The following is a 26,877-nucleotide window of genomic DNA, read 5'->3' as shown; positions in this document are numbered from 1 at the left end:
TTGAAGCGGGAACTGTGGGCTTGCCTGCGGTCACCTTCTCTTGGCACCATGTTTGATCTGCTTGCTATCAGGCCTGCAGCATGTTCTTCAAACACTGCAGAGTCCTGTTGACCTGCCTGAGCATGATGACTTGGCTTTAAGGATAAAGGTAGGTGTGTGTGTGTGTGTGTGCTCAAGGGATCAAGGCTGTTCCATTTGTTAGGCAATATTGACTCACAACCTTTCCCACCAAACAGGAGAACCCACTCCGTTCTCTTCCCAGGAACAGGTACTGCTTTGTGGAAGCGAGTCGGCGATCCTTGGGAGTATTGGGGTCAAGAGGTTGGGGGGGGGCCTCCGGTTTCCATGGCGACAAGGCGCTGACGGGTCAGAGATGGGCCCATAAATGTGTCACGCATGCAGATAGCTGTAAACGCTGTTGCACCTGTCCTTATGGTGGGGCGACTGGAAGCCACGCTGTCATCAAGATTGCCCCACGGTGTCTGGTCTTTTTAGACTTCAACCCCTCCCGAAGCCTCAAACAATGAGCAGCTTTCAGAGGTTGCAACAATGTGTGGGGTGTGTGTGTGTGTGTGTGTGTGTGCGTGCACCAGTCATCGGCCATTCAGTCTTTCACAGTTGGGGTTTTCTTTTCTGTGCTAAAGAAGAGCCCCTCCCTCCTTCCCAGCTCCCGGGCCATGCGGTCTACCATTCTTCCTCTTTTTTTCCTCCCCCTCTGGTCTTCCATCTTCTCTTGCAGATTTCTCTTGAATCAAACTCTCTCTCTCTTTCAGTTTCTTCCAAATCCTCTCTTTTGGTTCCTCCTTTCTTGAGACTTTAAGATCCCACCCAACATCTCCATCAGCAGCTACTTAAAAATGTCCATACAGACTTTTATCTCGCCTCAGCTTTTCTGTCACATGTGCTCACATGCAGCACTGCATCCTCTCCAGTTACACACACACACACACACACACACACACACACATGCACGCACACATTATCTGTGCAAAAACATGAATAAATCTTTACCCAGCTCCTTCATGTAGTCATCAAACTTCTCACTCTCCTTGAGGTTCCATGTGCCCACGAAAGCATCGACCATGTTTGCAAGCGGCGGGAGAAACGAGGGCGAGAAGAGCCTTGTGTGTGAGGGTGTGTGCTGCAGCAAAGCAGAGGAGCGTCAGACTGAGAGAGGAGGGAGAGCAGGCAGACAGAGTTTAGTCAGCAGCACAGGCCCATTCTGCATTCCTACTGGCTGAAAACACACCGGCTGTTCGTGATGTCATCAGAGTGCTGAGGAGGAGGGAGGACGGGTGGAGGCAGGCGGAGAGACCATGTGATTTTAAGATGACTTCCATAGAAATAAAGCATACAGTGATCCCTCGCTACTGCGCGGTTCGTTTATCGCAGATTCACGACTTTGCGGATTTTTTCTTTGGAGCCTTATTCAAGGGAAATTCGCCGATTCGCGGTATTTTTCTATGCGAAATATCAAGAAATTCCTGTTTTTTCATCAATTTCATCATAAAATGCACTTTTTGTAATAAAACTATAAAAAAAACAAGTAAAAAAATTTTAACTTCTTTCATGGTGAGTACAGTAACGATCTTTATCTTTTTATTTACTTTAATATTCTAACATTTTAATACTAGTGCCTGTTTTAGATTAAGTGTTCTGTACATTAAAGGGTGGTTTGTTAACAGTACTATGTAAAGGGAGGGTTTTAAAAGTCTGAATACTGAATACGTACCTGTTAAATAAATACTGTAAATATGGCGTCCCTACTTCGCGGATCTTCACCTGTCGCGGCCAAGTCTGGAACGCATCTACCGCGATAAACGAGGGATCACTGCACATGAATTTCTCTGCATGTTCTCGTGTCTGGATCTGAACGCCTTACAGTAGGAAGTGAGTGTGAGGGGATGGAGGAGGAGGAGGAGGAGGAGGAGGAAGGCAACAACTGATTTTTTCTGCAGAGGGGTGACAAATGCCTGATGCTCTCCTCTCCTCTGTGGTTTTCGCCTGCTTCTGTTTGGTTTGCACTGACCACCATCTGGTAATGTTTGTGTACAGGTACTAACACGCACGCCAGTTCATGGGGGTAGGGCACGCTCACTCACGTGGATGAGGATAGGGGTTGTTTTTGGGAAGATTTAAGTGTTACTCTTGTGATGAATTTACAAAGGAGCACAACTTGTGTTTGTTTTGCATTCAGGCACAAACTCATTCGTATGAAGCTCTCCTGCACAGAGAAAGATGGCTGACATCTAATATGCAAAAAGTTTTTTGTTGTTGTTTAGTATTTTTTTATAACATTTTTGGAAAAATGTAGCACAGAAACTTTTTGGGAATTGTTTGGGAAAATTTAAGCTCTCACTCAGTTGTCTTTTCAGTAAATCTGCTGTGGCTACTAAACAGCCTGCAGTCGGGATATTTTAGCTTCATTTTTTAACAGAACAAGAACTGGGAAACATCTTCACCGTAACAGAATGAAATGACTGTTTTCCACCAAAAGTCATTTCCCCCTCTCCTCTGACACAGAACTAGTCTGCATGAGATATGGCCTCAAGGTCTCATGCATTTGCTTCTAAACTGCTTCCTTTCCAGCCCAAGAGAAGAATGAAGAATGGACTCTCTCCTTTTAATAAATCAAAGAACTCTATTTTAATAAAGCTAATCAAACAAAGTGTTAGTCAATAATAAGATGTGACCAATCTGTGAAATCAAAATATTAATTACTTTATTATAATCCTATAGAAAATAATAAGTAATATGACTTTAAATGTTTCCAATAGGACTGATCTCACGTTGCGATAAGAGACGACACATTGCTTTTACTGATCCAATCAGAATCTGCCAGATCTGACGGAGGCGGGGTTTTGGTGGTGTTTGGTAAATCTGTCATCTTTTCATTCGACCATAAACCAAAACATCCGAAGTATAAAACTATGCCCACGTCATCTTTAACACCAGTTCAAAGCAATCTAGAGAAGTTGTCAGAGCGGCCGATCCGTAACTTTCCTCTTCAGCCGAAAGAACCAACCACAAGCTGGATAAAATCTGTTGCTGTTCCAGCTGCTGCAACGGTTCCTTTCAGAATAAAAGCTGAACCATCACGACCCTGTTTTGGGTCTTGTTAGATGCCGATAAACTGTCGTGACCCGGAAGTATCTCAAGACTGGTGGTCGGCTGTTTCTGCAGGCTTCGTCTCCACAAAGGTCAAGCTGGACCTCTACACCTCCTGATCTAGAAGGGGACTTCCGCTAAGGGTACGTAGACCGACAAATGGCGTTGAATATGTTTATCGTCGTCGTCTTCCTCCGCTTATCCGGGTCCGGGTCGCGGGGGCAGCATCCCAACTAGGGAGCTCCAGGCCGTCCTCTCCCCGGCCTTGTCCACCAGCTCCTCCGGCAGGACCCCAAGGCGTTCCCGGACCAGATTGGAGATATAACCTCTCCAACGTGTCCTGGGTCGCCCCGGGGGCCTTCTGCCGGCAGGACATGCCCGAAACACCTCCCCGGGGAGGCGTCCAGGAGGCATCCTGACCAGATGCCCAAACCACCTCAACTGGCTCCTTTCGATCCGGAGGAGCAGCGGTTCTACTCCGAGTCCCTCCCGAATGTCCGAGCTCCTCACCCTATCTCTAAGGCTGAGCCCGGCCACCCTACGGAGGAAACTCATTTCGGCCGCTTGTATCCGCGATCTCGTTCTTTCGGTCATTACCCAAAGCTCATGACCGTAGGTGAGGATTGGGACGTAGATCGACCGGTAAATCGAGAGCCTGGCTTTCTGGCTCAGCTCCCTCTTCCCCACGACAGATCGGCTCAGCGTCTGCATCACTGCAGACGCCGAACCAATCCGCCTGTCGATCTCCCGATCCCTCCTACCCTCACTCGTGAACAAGACCCCGAGATACTTAAACTCCTCCACTTGAGGTAGGACCACTCCCCCGACCCGGAGTTGGCAAGCCACCCTTTCCCGGTCGAGAACCATGGTCTCAGATTTGGAGGTGCTGATCCTCATCCCAGCCGCTTCACACTCGGCCGCGAACCTACCCAGCAAGAGCTGAAGGTCAGAGCTGGATGAAGCTAGGAGGACCACATCATCCGCAAAAAGCAGAGACGAGATTCTCCTGCCACCAAACTCGACACACTACACACCACGGCTGCGTCTAGAAATTCTGTCCATAAAAGTGATGAACAGAAACGGTGACAAAGGGCAGCCCTGGCGGAGTCCAACCCTCACTGGGAACAGGTCCGACTTACTACCGGCTATGCGGACCAAACTCACGCTCCTCTGGTAAAGGGACTGAATGGCCCTTAACAGAAAGCCACCCACCCCATACTCCTGGAGCGTCCCCCACAGGGTGCCCCTGGGGACACGGTCATAAGCCTTCTCCAAATCCATAAAACACATGTGGATTGGTTGGGCAAACTCCCATGCCCCCTCCATCACCCTTGCAAGGGTATAGAGCTGGTCCACAGTTCCACGGCCAGGACGAAAACCACATTGCTCCTCCTCTATCTGAGATTCAACTATCGATCGGACCCTCCTCTCCAGTACCTTGGAGTAGACCTTTCCAGGGAGGCTGAGGAGTGTGATCCCCCTATAGTTGGAACACACCCTCAGGTCACCCTTCTTAAAGATGGGGACCACCACCCCGGTCTGCCACTCCCTAGGAACTGCCCCCGATGACCACGCAATGTTGTAGAGACGTGTCAACCATGACAGCCCTACAACATCCATAGCCTTGAGATACCCAGGACGAACCTCATCCGCCCCCGGGGCTCCGCCGCTGTGTAGTTGTTTGACTACCTCAGCAACTTCTGCCCCCGAGATCGGATAGTCCATCCCCAGGCCTCCCAGCTCTGGTTCCTCCTCGGAATGCGCATTGGTGGGATTGAGGAGCTCCTCAAAGTATTCCTTCCACCGTCCGACTATAGCCTCAGTTGAAGTCAGCAGCTCTCCATCCCCACTGTAAACAGTGTGAGCGAGTTGCTGCCTTCCTCTCCTGAGGCGCCGGACAGTTTGCCAGAACCTCTTTGGAGCCGATCGATAGTCTTTCTCCATGGCCTCACCAATATACACCAATATGTTTATGAATCTCCTAACCAAAGCTTAGCGCGATGACATCACCTTCAGTTCCCACCAGAACTAATCGTTTCTTCAGATTTGCTGGTTCTGAGCCACATTCCACACTACACCATTCTGTCTCATTCACCTTAGTTACACCATACATTTAGTGTTTAAATTAGTCTAGTTTAATTTGTTTAGTAATAAATGTTTAAACTTTTAAACTTGACTCTCTCTCTTCTGTTGTCTCTGAGTGAATACAAGGTTGTTACATAATCCCTGCAATAAAAAGTTCCAGTCTTCTGGTTAAACAGTACCCACAGATCCATAAGGTTGATTTCATATTCACTATGGAATCTTATGTCTTATGGCTCATTAAATAACATGTAAATTAAACCATTACACCACAAAGGCAGGGCTGATGAGAAACACACTAATGCATTTCTGTTTAGTTTTCCAAGAAACTGCATATGTAAAGCAACCACGAAACACCCTGTACAATCTGATTAAAGCAACATTAGAATCAAAATAAGCCGTTTGTTTATGTAGCCGAGCTGTTCTTAATCCCAGCACACGGATCCACACAGATCTGGAGAGCCTGAAAAGTTCTTGTTAAAGCCGAATTTGTGAATGAAACCCTTTTAAATCCAGAACCAGGACGCAGCTAAAATGTCACAATCTCAGTTAAAAAGCAAAAATTCTGGAACTTAACCTGAACGATGTTTTGAAGACGTCAAGGTGTTCCAAAGTTTAAGACCATTTATCTTGTTGTTATTGAAAACAGGCAGCTAGGCGTGTCTAATGTAGCACACCAAGAAGCCCATACTGTCTCTGACCTGCTTTCCAATGTAAAGTAGTGATGCTGTAGTGGCCACAGAGACATGGTTAGTTCTGAGAAAGAACTTGGAACGTGATGAAACTGAGTCCTGATCATCAGCAACATAGATGTTCGTATTTAAGTGAGAGAAAGATTTTTTTAAAGTCTTCAGTATTTATTATCCACAGTATACTGCATATTTACTTATACAGGGTGAAATAACAATTAAGGCCCTGTCCACACGTAGCCGGAGATCTGCCAAAACGTAGATATTTTTCTACGTCTTGGCCTGTCATCCACACGAAAACGGAGTTTTTTCACACGAAAACGGATCTTTTTAAAAACTCCGGCCAAAGTGAAGATCTGCGTTTTCTCCGTTTTGGGTGTCTGCGTGTGGACAGACAAAACCGGAGTTTTAAGGTCCGCAACGTCACTTTCCGTGACAAAAAATGCTGACATCACGTGTGCGACCTGTGTTTACACTAGCCGACATCATGGATGCCCTCAGAGCTGCGCACTGTCACTACCCGATCCATCAATTGTCCAAGCGCTTTCTGCTTGTTTGTTTTTGCAAGCGGAATTACTGCTCCTTGCGGAAGACCACAGACGAAGAACGAGGTTAAGAACGGGGGAAGTACTGCCGCCTACAGGTCTGGCATATCCTTAACAACGTATTTATCCGGGTACGTGTGGACAGAGTTTGTTTTTAATACGTGGTGGTGTGGATGCAAGTTTTTGGAGGGGCGGATATTCGTTTTCAAAAAACCCCGGCTACGTGTGGACTAGGCCTAAGATTAAATAAATAGAACTGAAAACTGGTCAAACACATCATAAGCCTAGATAGCATGTCTCAACCCACTTCAATGGTGACAATATGGAGCCTAAGTCACTTCTGCGCCACGGGTCCCCAGAAGAACAAAAAAGTGAATGCAAGTCAACGGGGCTAACAACGCTATTTTCTAACTACGCTTGTTTTGTGCCATGGATTTCACATATGATGTCAGTGAATTTTAAAGACACATTTTGATACCAAGAACGCGCTTATTTCCGAAAGGGGGGAACGATATTTTAGGTTTTGAGTGAAAATAAGCCCAGGACTACAAATGCGCTTCACCAAAGTGACGTCATCGAATCAGACACGGAGAAAACTGAGAGAAAAGGGCTGTAAGTTCAGCAACTTCCCACAGGAGGAAAGAACCGCTATAAATCTGGTCATGTGGTAAGTAGCAGCTACGCTAGGGGAGAGGAGAGTCTGTGGTGACATCACATTTGCGACGTGTCGATTTCTGGTGTGTAGTCATGCTAATTATGAACATTTACAAGCCGATAAATCACAAAGGACGTGGCTGGCGTGGTTGAAACGCTCATCATTACTTTTCATTTAAATTGCAGTACAACATATGTGTGATCCAGGGCGTAAGGCAACGAGGATTAGAAAATAGCGTTATTAGTCTCGTTGACTTGCATTTGTTTTAGCGTTCTTCCGGGGACCCATGAACCGACTGGAAAGGGAGGAGACTTAGGCTCCTTATGGAAAGACTGGTTTGCCCCGCCAGTGTGATCCAGGGCGTAAGGCAAAGCATATTAGAAAAGTTTGTAGCCCCATTGACTTTCATTCATTTTTTCATTCTTCCGGGGACCCATGATGCTCCCTATATATTAACCCTCTGGAGGCGGCGTTGCAGATTAGCAACGTTAAAAGCTACCTACCTGGTTACTCCACATACGTATTTCATGAAGTACCCCTGAAGGACTTAGTTGTTCGTCCTTTTATCTAAACTTTTAGCCTGAGATGGTTAAAGCTATAGAGATGATACCTACAGAGGGCTAGCCTGGGCTACTGCTAAGACTAGCCTCAGCTGCTCCTACTGTTAGCCTGGACTACTGCTAATGTGAGTTTGAGCTACTGCTAAAGCTAGCCTGAACTACTGCTAATGGTAGCCTGATGGCGTGTTAGATTTGCCTCGGAAGTCGGAACTGGAAATAGTCACACCCGAGTTAACCGCGTTCTGGTTATCGTAGTCGGAGAAGTCAGAGTTCCAATATGGCGATGTACAACCTCCCAAGTAGCCATTTTTCCTCTGTGGGGGCCCTCTGCCCCGGGAGCGGTGGTCGACTGTAGCTTCCTGGGCGCTCTATAGGTGGGGGTCTGTGCTCCCCCTCCTCTGAGCGCCCTGACTTAGTGTGGAAGACCTGATGCTGCCGGGACAGACGGCTCCTCTGATGGCGTTTCCTTGCCTTACCATACTTGGCTCATCTGGACTCAGCCTAATATAATTTTTACTCGTGTGTGTGTGTGAGTCTGTGTGTGTGTGTGTGCGTGTGATTGCATATGTTTGTTAATGTTTTTAACCTGTTATGGGAATCTGGGGTCATTTTGTAAAGCACTTTGAATAACACTTTGTTTGAAAAGCGCTTTAGAAATAAAATTTGATTGATTGATTGATTTTTTGTACATTCCTCTTAACAACATAGGCTTAAGCTGTACGTTCAACATCCAAACAAAACTTTTATTACGTTCATCTTAGATTCTGGATGTAACATTGGTTCTAAATGCACTATTATAAGTGTGTTTTGTAAAATAAACAAATATCACCCAAAAATTACTGTTGTTGATACAGAGAGCTGCCATTTTGGATGTCGAGGTCAGAGTTCTGAAATTATTCTGAGTTTGCGACTGGGAGGTTCTACTTTGGGGGACGTTTCATTTGAATTTTCCTACTCAGAAGTTGGGATTTCCAAGCTATTGCTAATGTTAGTTTAAGGTACTGCTAAAGCTAGCCTGAACTACTGCAAATGGTAGTCTACCATGTAACGTGATGAAGGAGCTATTCCTCCAAGGTTTTTCAACCTTTTCCACAGTTCCTTTGACACGGCGCCAGAGTGCATGAAACAGCCTCAAGGTCATGCATTCACTTCTAAACTGTTTACGTTCCAGCAATGAAGACAGAAGATGAAGAGACTCTTTTCTTTCATTAAATCAAAGAACTCTATTTTCAATAAAGCTAATCAAAACAACTGTTAGTCAATAATACAATGTGACCGATCTGTGAAATCACAATATTATGATTAATAAGTTTTAATAAGTAATATGACTTAATCTAGTCCACTAGACACACTGATACACTAAGGTAAATAATCACATGACACATTGCTGTACTGATCCAAAAAGAACCTTCACGTCTGAAGCGTGGCAGTCTCTGTGGTGTTTAATCTGTCAGCTTTGATTCGTCCAGAATCAAAAACATCCAGATTAATAAAACTGTTCCAACGCCATCTTAAGTTCAGTTCTCAAGATCCCATGAAGTTCACCGCATGTTAAGTGAAGTACGGACAGGCCATCTGTACTTCTCTTTTAAGCTGAGAACCATCAAGCTGGGAAAAATCTGTTGGTTTTACCAACAAGCAACGGTTCCTTCAGAATAAAAGCTGAGCTCGCTGACCCAAGGAGGGTCCCCTTTTTGACGCTGTGAAACACCTGTCGCTTTTTACCTGGAGACTATCCAAAGACTGGTTTGTCGTGCTGTGACGCTGTACCATCGGCTCCAGTACCGAAAGGAGGGTCCGTGGACCTGGCATCCGGATCTGTACGGAGGTCTCACTGAGGGTATGTGGATGCGACACAAATGACGTCTCATGTGTTTATGACTACGAGTCTCAAACTCTGATCAGTTAGGAGCAAAACATCATCTCCCACTCAGACTTTGCTTCTCCGGATGCGAGGGTTGTGAATTTGACATCGTTCACACACACACACCATTCACCTCACACTTCATTCCAGCAGAACATCCATCATTAGAGAGTTAGTCTTGTTAAATTGTTTAAAATTATTTAGTAATAAATTTCCTTAAACGTCTGAAAGTCTCTCTCTCTTCTCTTGTCTCTCAGTTAATGCAAAGTGTTATTAGGAAATCCCTGTAATAAAAAGACCCAATCTTCTGATTTAAATAACCCAGTGTCCATAAGATGAATTCATACTAGATATGATTTTTTAATGTCTTATGGTCCTTAATTAAATGTAATTAACATCTATCATTACAACCGCTAATGTTAGTTTGAGGAATGAAGAACGTTGGGAGCATCGCTCTTGTTCTAGGATGTACTGGGAATATCCAAACTATGAAAGAATGCCAGATAGATCCACAGTTTGCAGTCCTTGTCCTTCTTTCATTTGCAAACCCCAGTTCCACAACCAGCTGGTTACCTACTTAGCTCCCTGCTTGTCCACACCATTGTGAGCCCCAACAAAGTTTCATATGGCTCAAAGAACAGCATCCATTTTCAGCCGCTTATCCAGAGTCGGGTCGCGGGGGCAGCAGCCTACGCCGAGATGCCCAGACTTCTCTCTACCCCGCTGCTTGGGCCAGCTCTTCCGGGGGAACCCCAAGGCGTTCCCTAGCCAACCGAGAGACATAGTCCTTCCAGCGTGTCCCGGGTCTTCCCTTGAGTCTCCTCCCAGTTGGATGTGCCTGGAAAACCTCACCAGGGAGGCGTCCCGACTAGATGTCCGAGCCACCTAAACTGGCTCCTCTTGATGTAGAGGAGCAGCGGGTCTACTCCGAGCCCCTCCCGGATGAACAAGCTTCTCACCCTATCTCTAAGGGCAGCCACCTTGCAGAGAAAACTCATTTCAGCCGCTTGTATCCGCGATCTCATTCTTTCGGTCACTACCCAAAGCTCGTGATCATAGGTGAGGGTAGGAACGTAGATCCACCGGTAAATCTCTTCACCACGACAGACCGGTGCAACGCCCGCATCACTGCAGATGCAGCACCAATCCGCCTATCGATCTCCCGCTCCAGTTTTCCCTCACTCGTGAACAAGACCCCGAGATACTTAAACTCCTCCACTTGGGGCAGGACCTCATCCCTGACCCTGGAGAAGGCATTCTACCCTTTTCTGACTCAAGACCATGCTCTCAGATTTAGAGGAGCTGATTCTCATCCCAGCCGCTTCACACTCGGCTACGAACCGCTCCAGCGAAAGCTAGAGATCACTGTCCATCATCATCCACCAATTCTGTTCATAACTTTTATGGACAGTTTCCAGTTGAAAAAAAATGTTCTAGGACACCTTTAAACTAGAATTACTCAGTAGATGTTGCACGAGACATCTGATTTTTTCACCCCCCTGTGCAGTCTTTGAGACGACGAAAGGAAACAATGCAGAAAAAAAACATGAACCAGTTTACTTAACCCACACACGGGGACAAGCAGAAACCCGTTCAAATCTGAAGTTGCATGCCAAGCTACACCTCTAAACGTAATTATTAAAACATGATTGATTTGGTACGGTGGTGTAATTCAGAAGCACTGACAGACAATAATGGGCAGAGCCAGTTTATGTCAGCAGAGCTGGCTAATCAGGCTGAGGGCGCAACACATGAAAGGAACGCATTGCTCAAGGGAACTTTCTGAATGTCATTCAAAATATTAATAACTGATGCATCAACATGGTAAAAGTACAATTCCACTGCAGCAGCTGCTCGTCGCCTAGCTGCTTGAAGCTGTGCCTCGAGGTCTAATTGTTTTTCTATCACGTGTAAAATGAGGATATATATACAAGCAAAATTAGTGCACAACTCATAAAAAGAAAACAAAAACAACATTTAATCATTGAGTTATTAGTGTGGGAATATTGTGGTTCAACTGCAGTCGTTGAAGTTGATTTACCACAGTTTTACCTCTGAGCTGGTGACAAAGATAGTCAGGCATGTGTGTGTGAAGTGGGGGGTGGTGTCCACTCAGTCAGACAGGGCGGCTGTCACTTCAGCTGGTTTCTCGTGTGAAAGCACTCATTGCTGCAGGACATGGAATGGTCGACCACGTGTGAAATGTGGTTAAAAGAGAGGGTCTACGTCGCAGGATTACAACTATCACAAAAGGGTTTAAGTTTTACTTTAAAGCCCTCCATTTAAAATAAATGTCACAAACAATTCAAATGTTACTAGCTGAAAACTCTTTAAAAATGTCATTTTAACTATTTTTGACAGGATTGACAAGCTAACAGCTAGTATGAGTAACTGGATTACCACAGTTTTAAAAACAAACCCTAAACTCTGAGTTATGGTGGTAGTTATTGTCACTTTTTAAAACAACGCTTTTATTATTTTTACATTTGCACAGAATTTTATTTTTAGCGACAGGTGAAAACTAGGAGCAGAGCTTATTATTTGTAGCTATCTATAGCACTTCCAGGTCAATGTGTTAAAAGTATGGACACATGTTTTTGCCATAAATAATCTGAAATCTGTAGCAATGTAAATGTTAAAAAAATAGTTGACCCAGTTCAACTAGTTGATCAGAGCTAATCTTTATTTCTCAGTCCTGCTGCAGCCTGCTCTTGCTAACCTAGTGCTAACCATGAGCTAACATTAACATTAGCCAACTAATACTAAAATAAACCACAAAGTAAAAAGATCCGCACTGTTGGACAAAAAATATTATTACTTACAAATCCAATGGCAACAAAGCCAGGTCACCAACAGTCCGCGATTTTGTAGCCTCCTTTAGCTCCTTCAAACTAGCGTAGGCTGTGCTGATCTTCACTCTGGTTTTAGCTTTTTGCTTCTCCTCCAAAGACAATACTCTCTTTTGCGTCCAGGTTCCGCCATGATGCCAACAGAAAAAGCTAATTTTTTTTCTTTCTGTGACTTTTATTGACAATGGGCAAACTGAAAATGCTAACCGCTAGAATTACAGCTAACGGGGCGGGCGTGAGAATGAGCCCTCGAACCGTGGGAATAAACATCACATCTCTAAAGCTTATCTTCATCTGTGTGTGTCACACGTCACATGATCAGGAAGCAGAAAATCCATGAATTAGGAGATTGTTTTGGGACACTCCAAAAAAGCGAGGCACTCACCAGAAAAACTTCTGCAGCTCATAATTCGACAATGGGCCTGTGACTCTTCAAAAAACAGTAAAAACGCTCGAAAACACTGGCAGTCAGGGGCCTTGTGATCAGAAAACGGGTGGCAGTGAATGAGTTAAAGAACACTGGTCTTCCCTGGGGGTGGCCTAGCCTAGTGAACTAGACCAAATTCTTGCTTTGCAAAGTTTGGTCTAGGCATGCTCCAATGGAACCTCCGCAGCTCCTACCAGGACTCTGGCTGACCAATCACAGCTCTCTAGAGGGGTTTCAAACACATAAAGAACTGTGATTGGTCCATAATGGTGGGCCAATCATAGTGCTCTATCTGCTTAGTGAACAAATCACAGAGCTTTATCCGCTTTGTGGGCCAGTCAGGGCACTCTATATGCCTGGTGGGTGGGATGATGCAACAGAGGGAAACAAGAGGATGTCACATTCATTGTCCAGTGGAATGCCGAGATCATTTGAAAGACAACGGTAGAACCCGCCCCACAACCGAGAGCCGTCAATGGAGCATGGCCAGATTAAATAATACATTTATTTAGTCTGGCTTGTCAGGCTAGGGGTGGCCAGCAATATTTTAGGGGTGGCCATGGCCATCCCTGGCAAACCCCTTGGGGGTGCCACTGGTCCTCTTGTTGAGCAATTAAGTTGGAGTCCCTACTTGGACAGACATGACATGAGAACAGCAGCTGCAAACTAATTCTGGGACACAAATGCCCAAATGTCTCTTTCTGCTAAAACTCTCCAAATGCATGACGAGACAATTTTTGGGACGTTATGAAACAAATAATTCACTTAAAATTGAGCACCCTGGAATACCACACACACACACACACACACACACACACACACACACACACACACACACGCAGGGGAAAAACATTACAGTGTCTCACCTCTGCTATCCTCTGGCCTCTCTTCTGTGGGTCTGAATATGCATATGCATGCACATGTGATCGTGTGTGCATATGGGTGTGTGTGTGTGTGTGTGTGTGTGTGTGTGTGTGTGTGTGTGTGTGTGTGTGTGTGTGTGTGTGTGTGTGTGTGTGTGTGTGTGTGTGTGCGTGCGTGCGCGCGCGCACTTTAACAAATTTATGGCATGTGTGAATCTGAGGTGAACAGGTGTGAGAGTCACGTTTATGAAAGCAGCAGAAGACCAGGAGGTCAAAGGTTGAAATTCCAGGCTTTCTGGGGTTCTGAGCAATCCCAGAGAGCTGAAGGAAATCATGAACTCAGGAATGCTCATAATTCATCCAGATTTAAACATTTCCTTTGCATCTTTGTGTGACTCTCAACAGTACAAGTGTTTAAACATCTGGACATCGACGCTCCCTATTCTAACACACACTCATTTGTTCATCTGGCAGCTTTTCTGGCTGCACATCTGCTTCAAATCTCCCTTCCTGGATCCACAACGTCTTTTAGGAACATGGAAAATTAATTGCACCAACAGGATTATGTGTCCTCTAGTTATCTTGTAGAGATTTGAATGTTTGCTGTTGCCCCTGTTTTATTTTATAATAACCAAAAGTTCTGGTGTTTATGTTTTATGCCTCATTAAGGATAATTTGTAGAAAGTCATGTTCTTCATCATAAATTGTGTATTTTGTAAACTGATGTTTGTTAACGTCTGCATGACTTCATCAGGAGCCTTTTTTTAAATCTCTGAATCCTCGACTTCAACTTTTTTTTAAAAGAGGAAATATAATCTGTGTGTCTGTTGCCGCTGAACACAAGAACAATGCAGGATTTTAGCGCTTATGTTTTGGGTTACCTCCTCAGATGGGACAAGATTGCGTTCCTTAATTTGTTCTGCAAATCTTCAAGCAGGAAACAAGTTTAAAATGACAAACAGACAAGGTCACTTTGTCTGTTCCTTCTTCTTCTATGGTATTTTTGTTGTATGGTTCTCAGCAGAAAACCTGCTTCACATTTCTGAACATCACAAAAGGGTTTTAGACATTTCGAATACTTGGATAACCATTTATTCCTGTTCTGGATGGATGTTTAGCTTTTATTTAGTACACTCACACCCTCTGCTGGTCAGATGCTGGTACTGCAGCAGCTGGTAATTTACTCTTGATTATTCTACTGCCATCAATAAAATCTGAGCTTCGCTAAACAGTAGTTTCAGCTGTAAAATGATAAATAACACTCTAGAACAGTTGCATCCAGATGTTTTAGTTGTAATCAAACTAAAAGGACACTACAGATTTCCCTAAAGAGCTTAAATACAATTTTTGACTATTAGCTTTCATCTCTTAAATATGAAATATACCATGCCCCAAGTTAAATTAAACAACAAATGAACATATTCATTCATAAACTGTTTAAATTGTTATTATTTGTGTTTGTCTGGGAAAAGATGAGTCTGGCTTAAGGAGCCAGAACAGAAGCTGATGCTTCCTGATGCAGTACACCAGGAGACCAGGAGACGACAAAACCACATTGCTTGTGTTTCAGTGTGTGTGTGTGTGTGTGTGTGTGTGTGTGTGTGTGTGTGTGTGTGTGTGTGTGTGTGTGTGTGTCAGCATTGGATTCCATTAACATAACTATGGTAACTGACCCAGAGCCGCCTCGAGCTCATTTTCCCCACCGTCAGACGATTTTGTGTGAGTGCATCCAGCTCCTCTGCAAAAGCTGCTTCCATTGCAGGAAATTATATAGAAATACATATTTGGACTATTTTCATGTGTATTGTAATTTGTGTAATAACATAGGGGAACGTGGAGAAAGGAAATGTAGAGCAGTAAGGTTAAAATACCCTTACGGTCTGTCTTTATCGATAAAAAATAACTGCATAAAAGAGAGAGAGAGAGGGAGAGAGAGAGAGAGAGAGAGAGAGTGTGTGTGTGTGTGTGTGTGTGTGTGTGTGCGTGTGTGTGTGTGTGTGTGTGTGTGTGTGTGTGTGTGTGTGCGTGCGTTTAGAACGAAGTCAACTTTGTAAAGACTTAATTTTCATCGGGCAGTTACCATTCTTGGGTTTTGATTTTGTCACTTCATAAGCCCGAATTACAACGACTTACAACCTGCTTTTCCAAAATTTATTTTAAATAGCTGCCTCATTTGAAGTATTTTATACATAAAATTCATAGGCCTACATAAAATGCCATTATAAAGAACAAAGAAGTACTTACATCTGTATCGTTTGTCTTTTAGCGTCTTTTCCTCTGACCAGATAAGCACGTGCAGTCGGTATGCTAGTTCCGGTTGCAATGTTTGTAAAAAAAAATCCTTCCATGTTAAGAAATAACAGTCATTTTTATCTTTATATTTATAGAATATATAGTTGAATAAAACGGATTTGTAATAAAAAAAAGAGAATCTATCTTGGCCTTATTGAAATATTTCCAGCTTTTAAAAAATCTTATTGTGAAAACCAACACAATAACTTCCGGTGATTCAGATTTTTTTTTCACCTGACGCTCAACCTGACGTGTCTCCATGGTAACCACAGTAGCCACCACGGTCATCTCACGTCCCGTTACTTTCTCTGGGAACTAAAAGCCGAGACTAACTCGGCAAGTCTTCGAAATGAGATATAAATAATAAAGATAATGATAATTTAAGCTTTTTTTTTGCCAGTTATCTTTATCTCTATTTTATTTTTTTAAACGTATGGCGCCCTCACAGAAAGCCTGGCATGGATACGAAGCATCACGAAACACCAAATGGAAACTGGCAGGTGAGTTTTGACGGATTTAAATTAATGAACATTTGTGTTGTGTAACTTTTCTGACTTTTACATTTTTTTTTACAATTTAAAAGGCGGAAATAGACAATTATCCACTTGGGCCTATCTTACTAATAAACTTGGCTAACTATGCTAATGTTGGGAATCTTTACACACACACACACACACACACACAACACACACACACACACACACACACACACACACACACACACACACACACACACACACACACACACAAGATGAAAACTGGTTAAGCTGGGAACAGCTGGCTCTTTGAGGGATGTTTAAGCTGACATTGATCTTTTCTCTGTCCCCTGGGACTACTTTGTGTGTGTTGTTGTTAACTCGCAGACATCAGACAAGGGGTGTCCTGTTAAAAACCGTGAGGTTCTTTCTTGCAGTGCAGGAGGTTTTAAGTTTCTGTCTGGGAAGCAAAAACAAAACAAGAAGAAGAAAAAAGTGCTGAGTGGCCTGATCGTATCTCTCTTTCTCTCCCATTGTGCCAGAAAGTGAAATGTCAAAGATGCTGTGTTTCTCTCACGCTTCATTAATCATGCAGATCCAGCGGAGCCCTAACCAGGCCAGACGTGCTTTTGTTGTGGTGGGTGAGCGTGTGCACATGTGAGGATTTCATGACTTAAGGAAGCCTAAATAATTCAACCAGTGCAGCATGGTGATTGAAGAATCTCAAATGGCCCCTTGCACCCTGCCTGTGTGATGGAAGACGCTCAAATCTGATCGGCCGGATTTGTTTTCACACTCATGCGCACACAGGATGAGGAACTGGTGTTGAGTTACTTCTTGTTGTACACAAGTCTAGAAGAAACACGCCACTCAGGTGGTGACCTCATCGCAGTTTAGTACACTTTCACTAATTCCACTTCTGCTTTCTGATCCTCCCTTTGCTTCAGCTCCTCCGGCTCCCCTGTCGAAGCGACCCAACGGGGTACTTCAGCCGTGGCCCATCCACTCCCACCCTGTGGAGCGCACCCCCAGGTCTAACCTTCCTCCTCCTGCTCCTCCTCCTCTCCTGCCTTTATTCCACACCCGTCACGCCGAAGAGAGCGCTGACCGTCCTCATCTGGTCACGATTGTTCAACCCTGTGGTCAAAGTGAGCTACGAAAGGTGAATTCTGCATCATATTAAGGCGCTCAGCACAAATGAATCCAAACAGACGCCGACAAAAGTACCTTTGAGACTATTCTGTACGCGATGGTTACATTTGTTGAGACTGAGGTGATTTTCGTGCTTCCTAAGGTCACCGTGCTGTTGAACCGAAGGGGCGTTGTCTCCTTTGAGCAGCTGCTATTGGACATCTCAGAGGCATTGGGGTTTCCTCGCTGGCATAGAGGAAGAGTCGCACGTCTGTACACTGCACACGCGCGCGAGGTGAGGCCAAACTCCTGAAAAGTCATACAGACCATGGACGTAACTTTCACTTTAGAAGTGGGGGGGACACGGGGGGGGGGATCTTTACAGTATGCTCTAATAGGAAACAGGCTTCAACACAAACCATGGACGTAATTTTGGGGGGGGGGACAGGGGGGACATGTCCCCCCACATTTTCCAAAGTCAAGGTTTGACCCCTGCACTTTTTACCATCCAAAACAATATTACGCTATATTAAATTAATACTGGATGAGCTCTAGGACCAAGCGGAAAACAACCGTTTGTGTTGAAGTCTGTTTCCCATTAGAGCATACCGTAAAGATACCCCTCCCCCCTCCTCCCTCCCCCGTGTCCCCCCCACTTCTAAAGTGAAAATTACGTCCATGACACAAACGGTTGTTTTCTGCTTGGTCCTAGAGCGCAACCAGTGTCAATTTAATATAGCGTAATATTGTTTTTGGATGGTAAAAACTGCAGGGGTCAAAACTTGACTTTGGAAAAAGTGGGGGGGACATGCCCCCCCGCCCCCCCCCCAAAAAAAAAAAATTACGTCCATGATACAGACTAAAGCATAAGTGAAATGAGGTCTGGATTCTGCTGGTATTCTTTGATCCGTTTGCCTTTTTTATTTTTCCAAAGGTCAAAGGTGTGTGTGATTTCTTCTGTGGCGAGGTGGCCTTCCTGGCACTCAGTAAGACTCGTCCTGAGCTGAGCAGTGTGGAGGAAGCTTTGGAGGAACTGTTTCCAGAGCATTCACACTACCGTGCTAGCGCGCTCCGATCCTGGGAGAAGAAACTCCGCCCGGTACCAAATAAAGCCGCCAAAGCAGACAGCGGTTACAGCGAGGGTACGGACGGCGGCGGCGCTAAACAAGACACGTGCCCTTCTGACCCTCGTGTGTCAGAGCAAACGGACACACGCCAGCAGGAAAACTCGCAGAAGTTTCACAAAAGGAATTCTTGCCGAAAACTCGCCCAACTTCCCAACAACCTGCAGAAACTGCGTGTGAGAGGTGGAGTCAGAGAGAGGAAACTGTCCGTCGTTGGTCCGTTTAAACACGATGGCGGCCTTGGGGACGCAGACGTACCGTCTCCCGTGCTGTGTGAAAAGTGCTCAGCGAGAAGAGAGAGGCATCCAGAAGCGATTGGTACCCTATCAGGACGGGTTCCACTGCCGCCCGTGTTGAAGAAACAAAAAGAAAGGTCACGTGTAGAGCAGGAAGCCAAAACCCCTTCGCTTCCTCGACCAATCAGCCGAGACGAGGAGAAGAGTTTGATGCAGTTAGAGCCTCGGAGTCCAGCTGCCACCTCCGCCCTGCCATCAAACGGCAGCAATCTCACCCCGTCAGACGTTGAGCGCTGCTACGAAATCGGACGCGTGATCGGAGACGGGAACTTTGCCGAGGTGCGAGAGTGCCGCCGTCGCCACGACGACCAGATTCTCGCCGTGAAGATCGTCGAGCGCTCCAAACTGACTGGTCGGGAGCACATGATGCAGAACGAGCTGAGCCTTCTGGGAAGCCTTTGTCACCCTCGTGTAGTGCAGCTGTTGGCGCACCATCACACCCAAACGCACTCCTACCTGGTGATGGAGCTGGTGGGTGGCGGGGATCTGTTCGAGGCCATCAGCGACAGGGGAAGGTTCTCGGAGGCCGAGGCGGGGCTGATGGTGTTGGACGTGAGCGACGCACTGAGTTACATCCACAGCAAGAGCATCGTCCACAGAGACCTCAAACCAGAAAACCTGCTGGTGGGTGTCAGGGTGGGACAGTCGTCTCCTGTCTAATGAAGCTCTAAGTTCTTCATCTTCTCTCGTAGATAGAGAAAGTTACTGCTGGCGTCTGTCGACTGAAGTTGGGGGACTTTGGTCTCGCCATGGTTGTAACCGAACCGGTCTTCACCATATGTGGCACACCGACCTACGTAGCTCCAGAAATCCTCCGTGAGACAGGTGAGATGCTTTCAGCGGCTCTACTTCAATTCAAATCAGAATGTCACTCATCCTGAAGAGGTCTGCCACCCGTTCACCCACCAGGTTACGGTGTGGCGGTGGATGTTTGGGCCCTGGGTGTCATTCTTTACATCCTGCTGTGTGGCTTCGCTCCGTTTCGCAGTCGGGATCGGGACCAGGAGGAGCTCTTCAAGCTAATCAAACAAGCTCAGCTTCACTTTCCATCCCCTTTCTGGGACTCCGCCTCAGAAGGTAGAACACAGAAACATTACACACGAGCACAAATGTTGTAAATATTTATGTAAATGTGTGTTTGCGTCCAGGAGCTAAAGGCCTCGTTAGATCTCTGCTTCAGTCGGACCCCGCGGCGAGGCTGACAGCAGAGCAGACTCTCCAGCATACGTGGGTGAAAGCGATGGCTTCAGCGAGCAAGCAGAGGGCGCCCACCGGCAAAAGTCAGAGGGGGGTCCAGACAAGTGCAGCAGAATCGCTGACAGACCAAACAGCAGGCAGCAAAATCACTCTCAGGAGATGCGGTGAGCTCACAGCGAGAGGACAAGAGGAGGCGAAACCTGCACTGCTGCAGCGACAAGAAACAAGCACAACCGAAGAGAAAGCACCTTTAGATGTCTCGTGTCGTCCAGAGAAACCAAAATCTGGAGAGCTACATGAAACAGGAGATCCAGACCCCACTGATCTAACTCAGCTTGGCTCAACCACCACCCAAACCGAGTCTTCTTCTCGAATCAGAACACACCGATGAGGAGCAGCCACCTCCAGGCTCTCCACCTTCAGCAGCAGCAAACCCCGTCACAGCGACTCAGTCTCTCCTCAGCAACACAAACACAGCAGCCGTCCTCCATCCAGCGAACTAAATCAGCCATTCATGCTTAGATCCGTCAGCAGACATGAACTGAATCTGGTCATTAGATGAGTGACGAGTCCGATTCATCCTAATAATTTAATAATTATTTTGTCTTCTAATCAAAAATGAATCCTTAGATATTGTGTAATCGTCCATCCATCCATCTTCTGAACCCGCTTTGTCCACGTAGGGTTGCGGGGGGGGGGGGCTGGTGCCTATCTCCAGCAGTCAACGAGCAAGTAGGCGGGGTACACCCTGGACAGAGAGCCAGTCCATCGCAGGGCAACACAGAGACACACAGGACAATCATGCACACACACACTCACCTAAGGACGATTTAGACCAGGGGTGTCAAACTCATTTTAGCTCAGGGGCCACATTGAGGGAAATCTAGTCCCAAGTGGGCCGGACCGGTAAATTAAAAACAACTTCAGATTGTTTTCTTTGTTTTAATACAATCAATATAAAACAAGGCTGGAGCCTGAGGACAGTGTATCCAAAATAGTACAAGTACAACACCTGAAGTGTACTTGAAAATTTGAAAAAAATAAAAAAATCAATAAATAAAAACATTCCTTAGTGATTCAAAGAGCTTAGAGATCACATGGCTAGATCAGTTTCATGCAGCACTTAAAGTATATTTGACTCATTTTACTTTACATCTTTTAGCTTTCACCGGCACATCAACATCAGAAGTCACATCCTGAGTGGCGGCCATCTTCAGGATGGGATTCAAGTTCTTGTGTGAGCCTTCAGCGCAGCTTTGCTTTATTTATACTCATTACAGAGAAAACTTGCTCACAAAGATATGTTTATTTTCACTCTACATTGTAAAGTATGAAAATAAAGTTTACACAACCATCTCGCGGGCCCGGATTTAACCCGCTTGCGGGCCGGATCCGGCCCGCGGGCCGCATATTTGACACCCCTGATTTAGACAATTTATATCCAACCCAGGACCTTCTCGCTGCAAGGCAACAGCTCTAACCTCTGCGCCACTGCGCAGCACTTGTGTAATCATGACAGGGTTAAATGTTGTCTGGAAAAACGGATTGAAAGTTTTAAAGCACCTTTTCTGTTTTATTTTCTGTGTAAATTATCTTTTGTAGATTAGATTATTAGGTCCCTTAGTCATTACTGCTGTAACCCATCCTTGTTTTGTAACATTAGAAATCTACCCCTAGAAGCTTAAATGTCCACGAATAGTAAATGCTTCAATGTAACTGTTGATTGTGTTTATTGTGTCTGATTTAAACCAAATCTGCTGCTACTTTTGGAGAAAAAGGCACGGCGCTGAGGGCAGCGTGTGGGTAAACTGTCTGCATGGCTAAGGGTGGTATTCCACCCGGACCATAAAAGGCACACCTTTCTGACCAGTCCAAGCGGTTAATCCCGTCCTTCTCAACAGCTGACACACTTGACTTCCTATCCCACCCAGTCTTGCGTCTGATTCCACCCTTTCCCAGCCTTTGTGGCTTTTTAAATCACATTTCTGATTCGTTTAAAAACAATCATATAATTGCTTATTATAAGCAGATATCAATGGCAGAGGCTAAAAGTAATGAAATCTGAGCCACCCTGATTTATTCCTAAGCACAAAACACAAAATTATGTTACATAATTTTCTTGAAATTTTATTTAAATACAATGCATAAAGTTAAAGGACTTAATTAAGACAATCTTGAAGAACAATTTGTGATTTGTGAGGAAAAAACACATAATTAAAGAGCAAGTTACCCCCTACAATAAACTTACTTCACTCCCACTTCATGTTTGAAAAATGCAACAAATGCTGTTGCTTGGCAGACCGAGAAGGCGGAGCTGCTAACAAATACACACACACACAGGCTCACAATGGCATTATGACATCATAATATACCAGATGACATCATAGCATACCTCTTAGTCAATAGCGGTGGCAGATTTAAATTCAAATACAGTGCAGAATTTTTCCCTGACGACGGCGCAACACTGACAGTTTTAGGCAGAATATTTGAATTTTAACCAAGATGCACTGAACTGCCAAATTATTGACTACACGTGTCTGTAGCATGATTAGTCACTCCTTTATATAGTTTATCAGCAAAAAAAAAAGTGATTTGGGGGTGACTTGCTCTTTAACCTTTTCAGATGAGTGATTTGATTAATATTTGTACAAACTTTTCATGAACATTTGAAAGTTAATGTTATGTTTATCATTTAGCCTGGATAAGTACATGGAGTCTTATAGGAGACGAAGAAAATCCAAATTTGTCGCACATCAGGTTTTAGGTACTTTTCCTGGAACTGGCCACAGGGTGCTCACCGCGCATGCGCATTTCAGACTCTTTAAAACCCCAAGTCATCTGGCAAAACAAAACATTCCGCTGTCAGCCAATTTACGGCCGAAGCTGAGCAGTTAAAGCCCGAAGAGGCCCGTGCAGACGCTGGCGACATATTTACTTTAAAAAGCGCAACTTCTACACTAGGCCACAATATAGCGAGTCTTTTTTTTAGCTGCAACAGAAAGCTGTGGAGGGAGAAGTCGGGGAACGGACAGGAAAAGAAAAAAGCAAAACAAAGATGGCTGTGTAGCCAGAAAGCAACAGAACTCTCTGTAGGTTTAGTCATCGGCACGTTCCGAGGGTTCTGTGGACAGTCAGACGGTACCGGAGCAGGGACTGCGGGGAGCAGCCGAACCGGACCGCGCACCGGCTGTCGGTGCGACTAACGGCGTCGAGAGTGTAGGAGCAGCTGCGTGAGACCGAGTTGTTTTTGTTCTGCACAGGGAGAGGACTGCTGAGTTTGTGTCTCCGTAGCTAGTCCGCTAGCTTCACTGTAAGTCGGCTAAACTAGACAAATTATTTCATTCTGATTGTCGGTGTTACACTTTCGCACATGGTTTTGTTATTTTTAACGATATTATTCACGCCGGTTTATGTTGGGTCGTGTTCATATTTAGTTCGCCTCCCTTTTCCTACTGACAGCCTGCTCCTGGAGCGTTAGCTTAGCTCACGTTAGCTCGCCGTCAGCTGACCGTTAGCTCGACAGGTCGCGTGCTAACCGCGAGCTAACGTGTTCATAATTTCGGCTGAAAACAAGACACTTGAACGCGGCCATCGCAATTTCTTCAATGGAGGAAAGAGACGTGGGCGTTGCGGCTGCCCCTGGCTCCTCCTCGGCCGGCCTGGGGGTCGGAGCCGTGGGGGCAGCGGTGGAGGCTGTGGCCGGGGTCGCGGCCATGCAGGACGACGTCGGGATACGGCGAGAGGGGCCCGAACCTGACCCAGACGAGCCCCCCAAGAAGAGGGTGAAAATACCCGAGGGAGAGTCAGGAAAGCTGGAGGAGAGGCTGTACTCGGTGCTGTGCTGCACCGTGTGCCTAGACTTGCCCAAGGCGTCTGTGTACCAGGTAAAAGTGTCAACCAGCCCCTCCCCCCATGCCCCGTAACTCAGACACCTCCAGAACCACATCATCGAAACATGTCCCACACATGAGCCCCAAACCAAGTCTACCTGTTGGCTCTGCTGAGCCGTTTCCATGTTTTCATACAGCCTGGAAATGTCAACCAGCAAAGTGAAGCCACAAGACCAGACACACCTGACCAGGTGTAACATGTTAAATACTCCCCACCGCCCAACACACAACAGAACCTTCTGTCCTTCATTTGGTTTCCCCGGAATGACCTCAAACTGCTCCCAAAACACTGATAAGTCCTTCCAAATGTCCATTAGTAATAAAAAACATGAGCATTCTTCATATATGATAAACAATAACGCCATAAAAAGTGCAAAATTACACATTTCCTTCTAAAGTCGTTTTGGGGTACACTTGCATCAAATCTATAACACATTTAACAGTGTTTGCTCCTTAGCTGAATGTCCAATAATGTCATTTATAAACCATGTTTCCCTAAATTAATTTATATTTTCTTAGCGAAGTCCACAGAATCTCTTAGCAACGGTTAAACAAATGCATTTAAAAGATGAATTTCAGTTTATTTAGCAGCATCTGTGGTTATTTTTCCAGGTCCCGTAAGCTTTCTCCTAACTGACTTCCCCTTGCAGTGTACCAACGGACACCTGATGTGTGCCGGCTGTTTTATTCACCTGTTGGCGGACTCCCGTCTAAAGGAAGAGCAAGCCACGTGTCCCAACTGCAGGTAAAGTTCTGTTTAGGCACTCGGATCCAGGGTGGTTGGAATAAAACCTCCGACAGGACGCACACACAAGATGGTAACCCTTATGAAAGCTGAGTGTATTTTGTTGTTTTTATGTAAAAACCTAAAGATTTTACATACTTTTGCACTTCCTGTTAGGAGTTCTTCTGAACGTCCTGCACACACCGTGATTATTAGCCGTTTCGCCGCGCTGACAAAAGAATCGTCTCTTCCTTTTGTTCGTGCAGGTGTGAAATCAGCAAGAACTTGTGCTGCAGGAATCTGGCGGTGGAGAAGGCTGTCAGCGAGCTTCCGACAGAATGTACCTTCTGCCTAAAACAGTTCCCTCGCTCCAGCCTGGAGAGACACCAGAAGGAGGAGTGCCAAGACAGGTTCACCACACACACACACACACTCAGAGAAACAGTAGGATCAGAAGATCCACCATCAGACAGAAAAAGGTTTTATTTTAGGTGTAAAGGATGTAAATCGTGTATCCCGCATCGTTTAGATCCTCTTAAAAGGAAACGCGTACACAGGTCTGCCCTTTTCTGTGTCTTCTGACTGTTTCCATGTGTTTCCAGGGTGACGCAGTGTAAGTACAAGAGGATCGGCTGCCCCTGGCAAGGACCGTTTCACGAGCTGCCGGCCCACGAGAGCGAGTGCTCCCATCCAACAAAGACGGGCACAGAGCTGATGGGAATACTGGGAGAAATGGACCATAATCACCGTAGAGACATGCAGCTGTACAACAGCATCTTCAGCCTGCTCTGCTACGAGAAGATCGGGTTTACAGGTATAAAAAAGCGACGCTTCTTTAGATTCCGCTTTAGAGGAAGTGAGGATCCTAACTCCTCGTTTTTTTTTCTGCGTTTCTGTTCAGAGGTCCAGTTCCGGCCGTACCGCACCGATGACTTCATCACCCGGCTGTACTACGAGACTCCACGTTTCACCGTTCTCAACCAGACGTGGGTGCTGAAGGCCCGTGTGAACGACTCCGAACGCAACCCCAATCTCTCCTGCAAGCGCACGCTTTCCTTCCAGCTCATCCTCAAGAGCAAGGTACCCTCGCTTCTCCCCTCTGTCCGTCTATTTTTGAGTTTGCCAGAGGGCGAAGCAGGAACTATGTCACCTCAAACCAACAACTTCCCCCTCCCGAAGTTTGCTGCTAGTCGCTTCGTTGTTGGGTTGCAAAATACAAAGCAAATGACGTCAGAGGTGAGTTGGTTTACGTGTCTAATTGGAGCGAGCAGGGGTGGGATCTCCCTGGAGACCCTGCTCCGTTGTTCCACGCTCCTCCTGGTGTAGGCCACCGGAGACCGCCTTTCCCGCCCGAGCTCCAGAGAGTGGGATGCTGTAGATGGGCCGGTTCGCTCTCGCTGCTATTTAGAGACACCTGAGTAGCGTTTCAGCCCTAAAATGGCTTCCCTCATGAGGGAGGTGGCGATAACCACGCTCCCAAAGTGTCAAAAAGAGTCCTGAAAGTAAAAGAAAGCAAAAACAGTCATTAATCACTCGTTACGTGGAGTTTGTTTTTGCGGATAGCATAAAAATACACTAGAAGAGTGGATGAAATGATGTTTGTTTAGGTTTATTGTAGACTAAAAGCCTATAGTTTTAAGGAAATGCTAAAAGCTGATTTTCAGATGACTGGGGAATGTGTTGCCGTGTCTCCAGGTGAACTCTGCTCTGGAGTGCTCCTTCCTGCTGCTGAAGGGTCCGTATGACGACGTCCGGATCAAGCCGGTCATCTACCACCACTCCTTCAGCAACGACGCCAACGAGACCGACTACGTCCCGCTGCCCATCTCCGACTCGGTGGAGTGCAACAAACTGCTGGCTGCCAAAAACATCAACCTGCGCCTGTTCATCTTCCAAGTCCAGAAGTGAAGACCTGAAGATCAGGAGGAGGAGAGGATGAAGGACGAGAATGAAGATGATTAAAGAGAACCATTGTTACCTCTTAACACACACACACACACACACACGCACACGCACACACACAACTACACATACTTCCTTTTTACAAGATAGCGAGCTGCCTAGCTCGGGAAAGCTGTGAGTTGCTATGGTGATGAGATGATGTG

At 45.7% G+C, this 26,877-nt stretch overlaps 3 protein-coding genes across 5 annotated transcripts in view; 2 read left to right on the top strand and 1 right to left on the bottom strand.

The window, feature by feature from the left end:
- fabp3 (fatty acid binding protein 3, muscle and heart) overlaps positions 1–24,165 on the bottom strand; it is a 26,757-nt gene extending 2,592 nt beyond the window's left edge. The window contains exons 1-2 of one of the 3 annotated variants that reach the window (XM_070547543.1): positions 24,147–24,165; positions 1,012–1,141 (exon numbers count right to left, since the gene is read on the bottom strand). In XM_070547543.1, the coding sequence (XP_070403644.1) occupies positions 1,012–1,084 (73 nt within the window). In that variant the 5' untranslated portion in view covers positions 1,085–1,141; positions 24,147–24,165. Of the gene's footprint in view, positions 1–1,011; positions 1,142–13,645; positions 13,665–15,886; positions 15,987–24,146 lie in introns of those variants that run through there. The other 2 variants (XM_054745294.2, XM_015973888.3) reach the window with 2 other exon arrangements.
- dclk3 (doublecortin-like kinase 3) lies at positions 16,368–20,678 on the top strand. Its single transcript, XM_070547272.1, has 9 exons — positions 16,368–16,434; positions 16,853–16,923; positions 17,006–17,047; positions 17,267–17,572; positions 17,705–17,836; positions 18,476–19,585; positions 19,654–19,786; positions 19,871–20,038; positions 20,110–20,678. The coding sequence occupies exons 1-9, from the start codon at positions 16,368–16,370 to the stop codon at positions 20,547–20,549; spliced, it is 2,469 nt and encodes an 822-aa protein (XP_070403373.1). The 3' UTR covers positions 20,550–20,678.
- Positions 23,535–26,877, top strand: zftraf1 (zinc finger TRAF-type containing 1). Its single transcript, XM_015973892.3, has 6 exons — positions 23,535–24,042; positions 24,699–24,793; positions 25,039–25,182; positions 25,375–25,586; positions 25,674–25,852; positions 26,468–26,877. Exons 1-6 carry the CDS (start codon positions 23,764–23,766, stop codon positions 26,678–26,680), a joined length of 1,122 nt encoding a protein of 373 aa, XP_015829378.1. The 5' UTR covers positions 23,535–23,763; the 3' UTR covers positions 26,681–26,877.

Source organism: Nothobranchius furzeri, chromosome 19, assembly GCF_043380555.1.
Source record: "Nothobranchius furzeri strain GRZ-AD chromosome 19, NfurGRZ-RIMD1, whole genome shotgun sequence".
Taxonomy (NCBI): Eukaryota; Metazoa; Chordata; class Actinopteri; order Cyprinodontiformes; family Nothobranchiidae; genus Nothobranchius; species Nothobranchius furzeri.
Note: the sequence above shows the minus strand (reverse complement) of the source record. Positions and strands in the feature narration are given on the sequence as shown.

Excerpts from the sequence above, each read along its gene's own strand:
- dclk3 (XM_070547272.1), top strand. The coding sequence starts at position 16,368 with ATGGCGCCCTCACAGAAAGCCTGGCATGGATACGAAGCATCACGAAAC. Across the intron at positions 17,048-17,266 it reads CCAGACGTGCTTTTGTTGTG|AAGAAACACGCCACTCAGGT; the intron begins GTGGGTGAGCGT and ends ACACAAGTCTAG. Across the intron at positions 17,837-18,475 it reads ACACTGCACACGCGCGCGAG|GTCAAAGGTGTGTGTGATTT; the intron begins GTGAGGCCAAAC and ends ATTTTTCCAAAG.
- zftraf1 (XM_015973892.3), top strand. The coding sequence starts at position 23,764 with ATGGAGGAAAGAGACGTGGGCGTTGCGGCTGCCCCTGGCTCCTCCTCG. Across the intron at positions 25,183-25,374 it reads AAGGAGGAGTGCCAAGACAG|GGTGACGCAGTGTAAGTACA; the intron begins GTTCACCACACA and ends ATGTGTTTCCAG. Across the intron at positions 25,587-25,673 it reads CGAGAAGATCGGGTTTACAG|AGGTCCAGTTCCGGCCGTAC; the intron begins GTATAAAAAAGC and ends GTTTCTGTTCAG.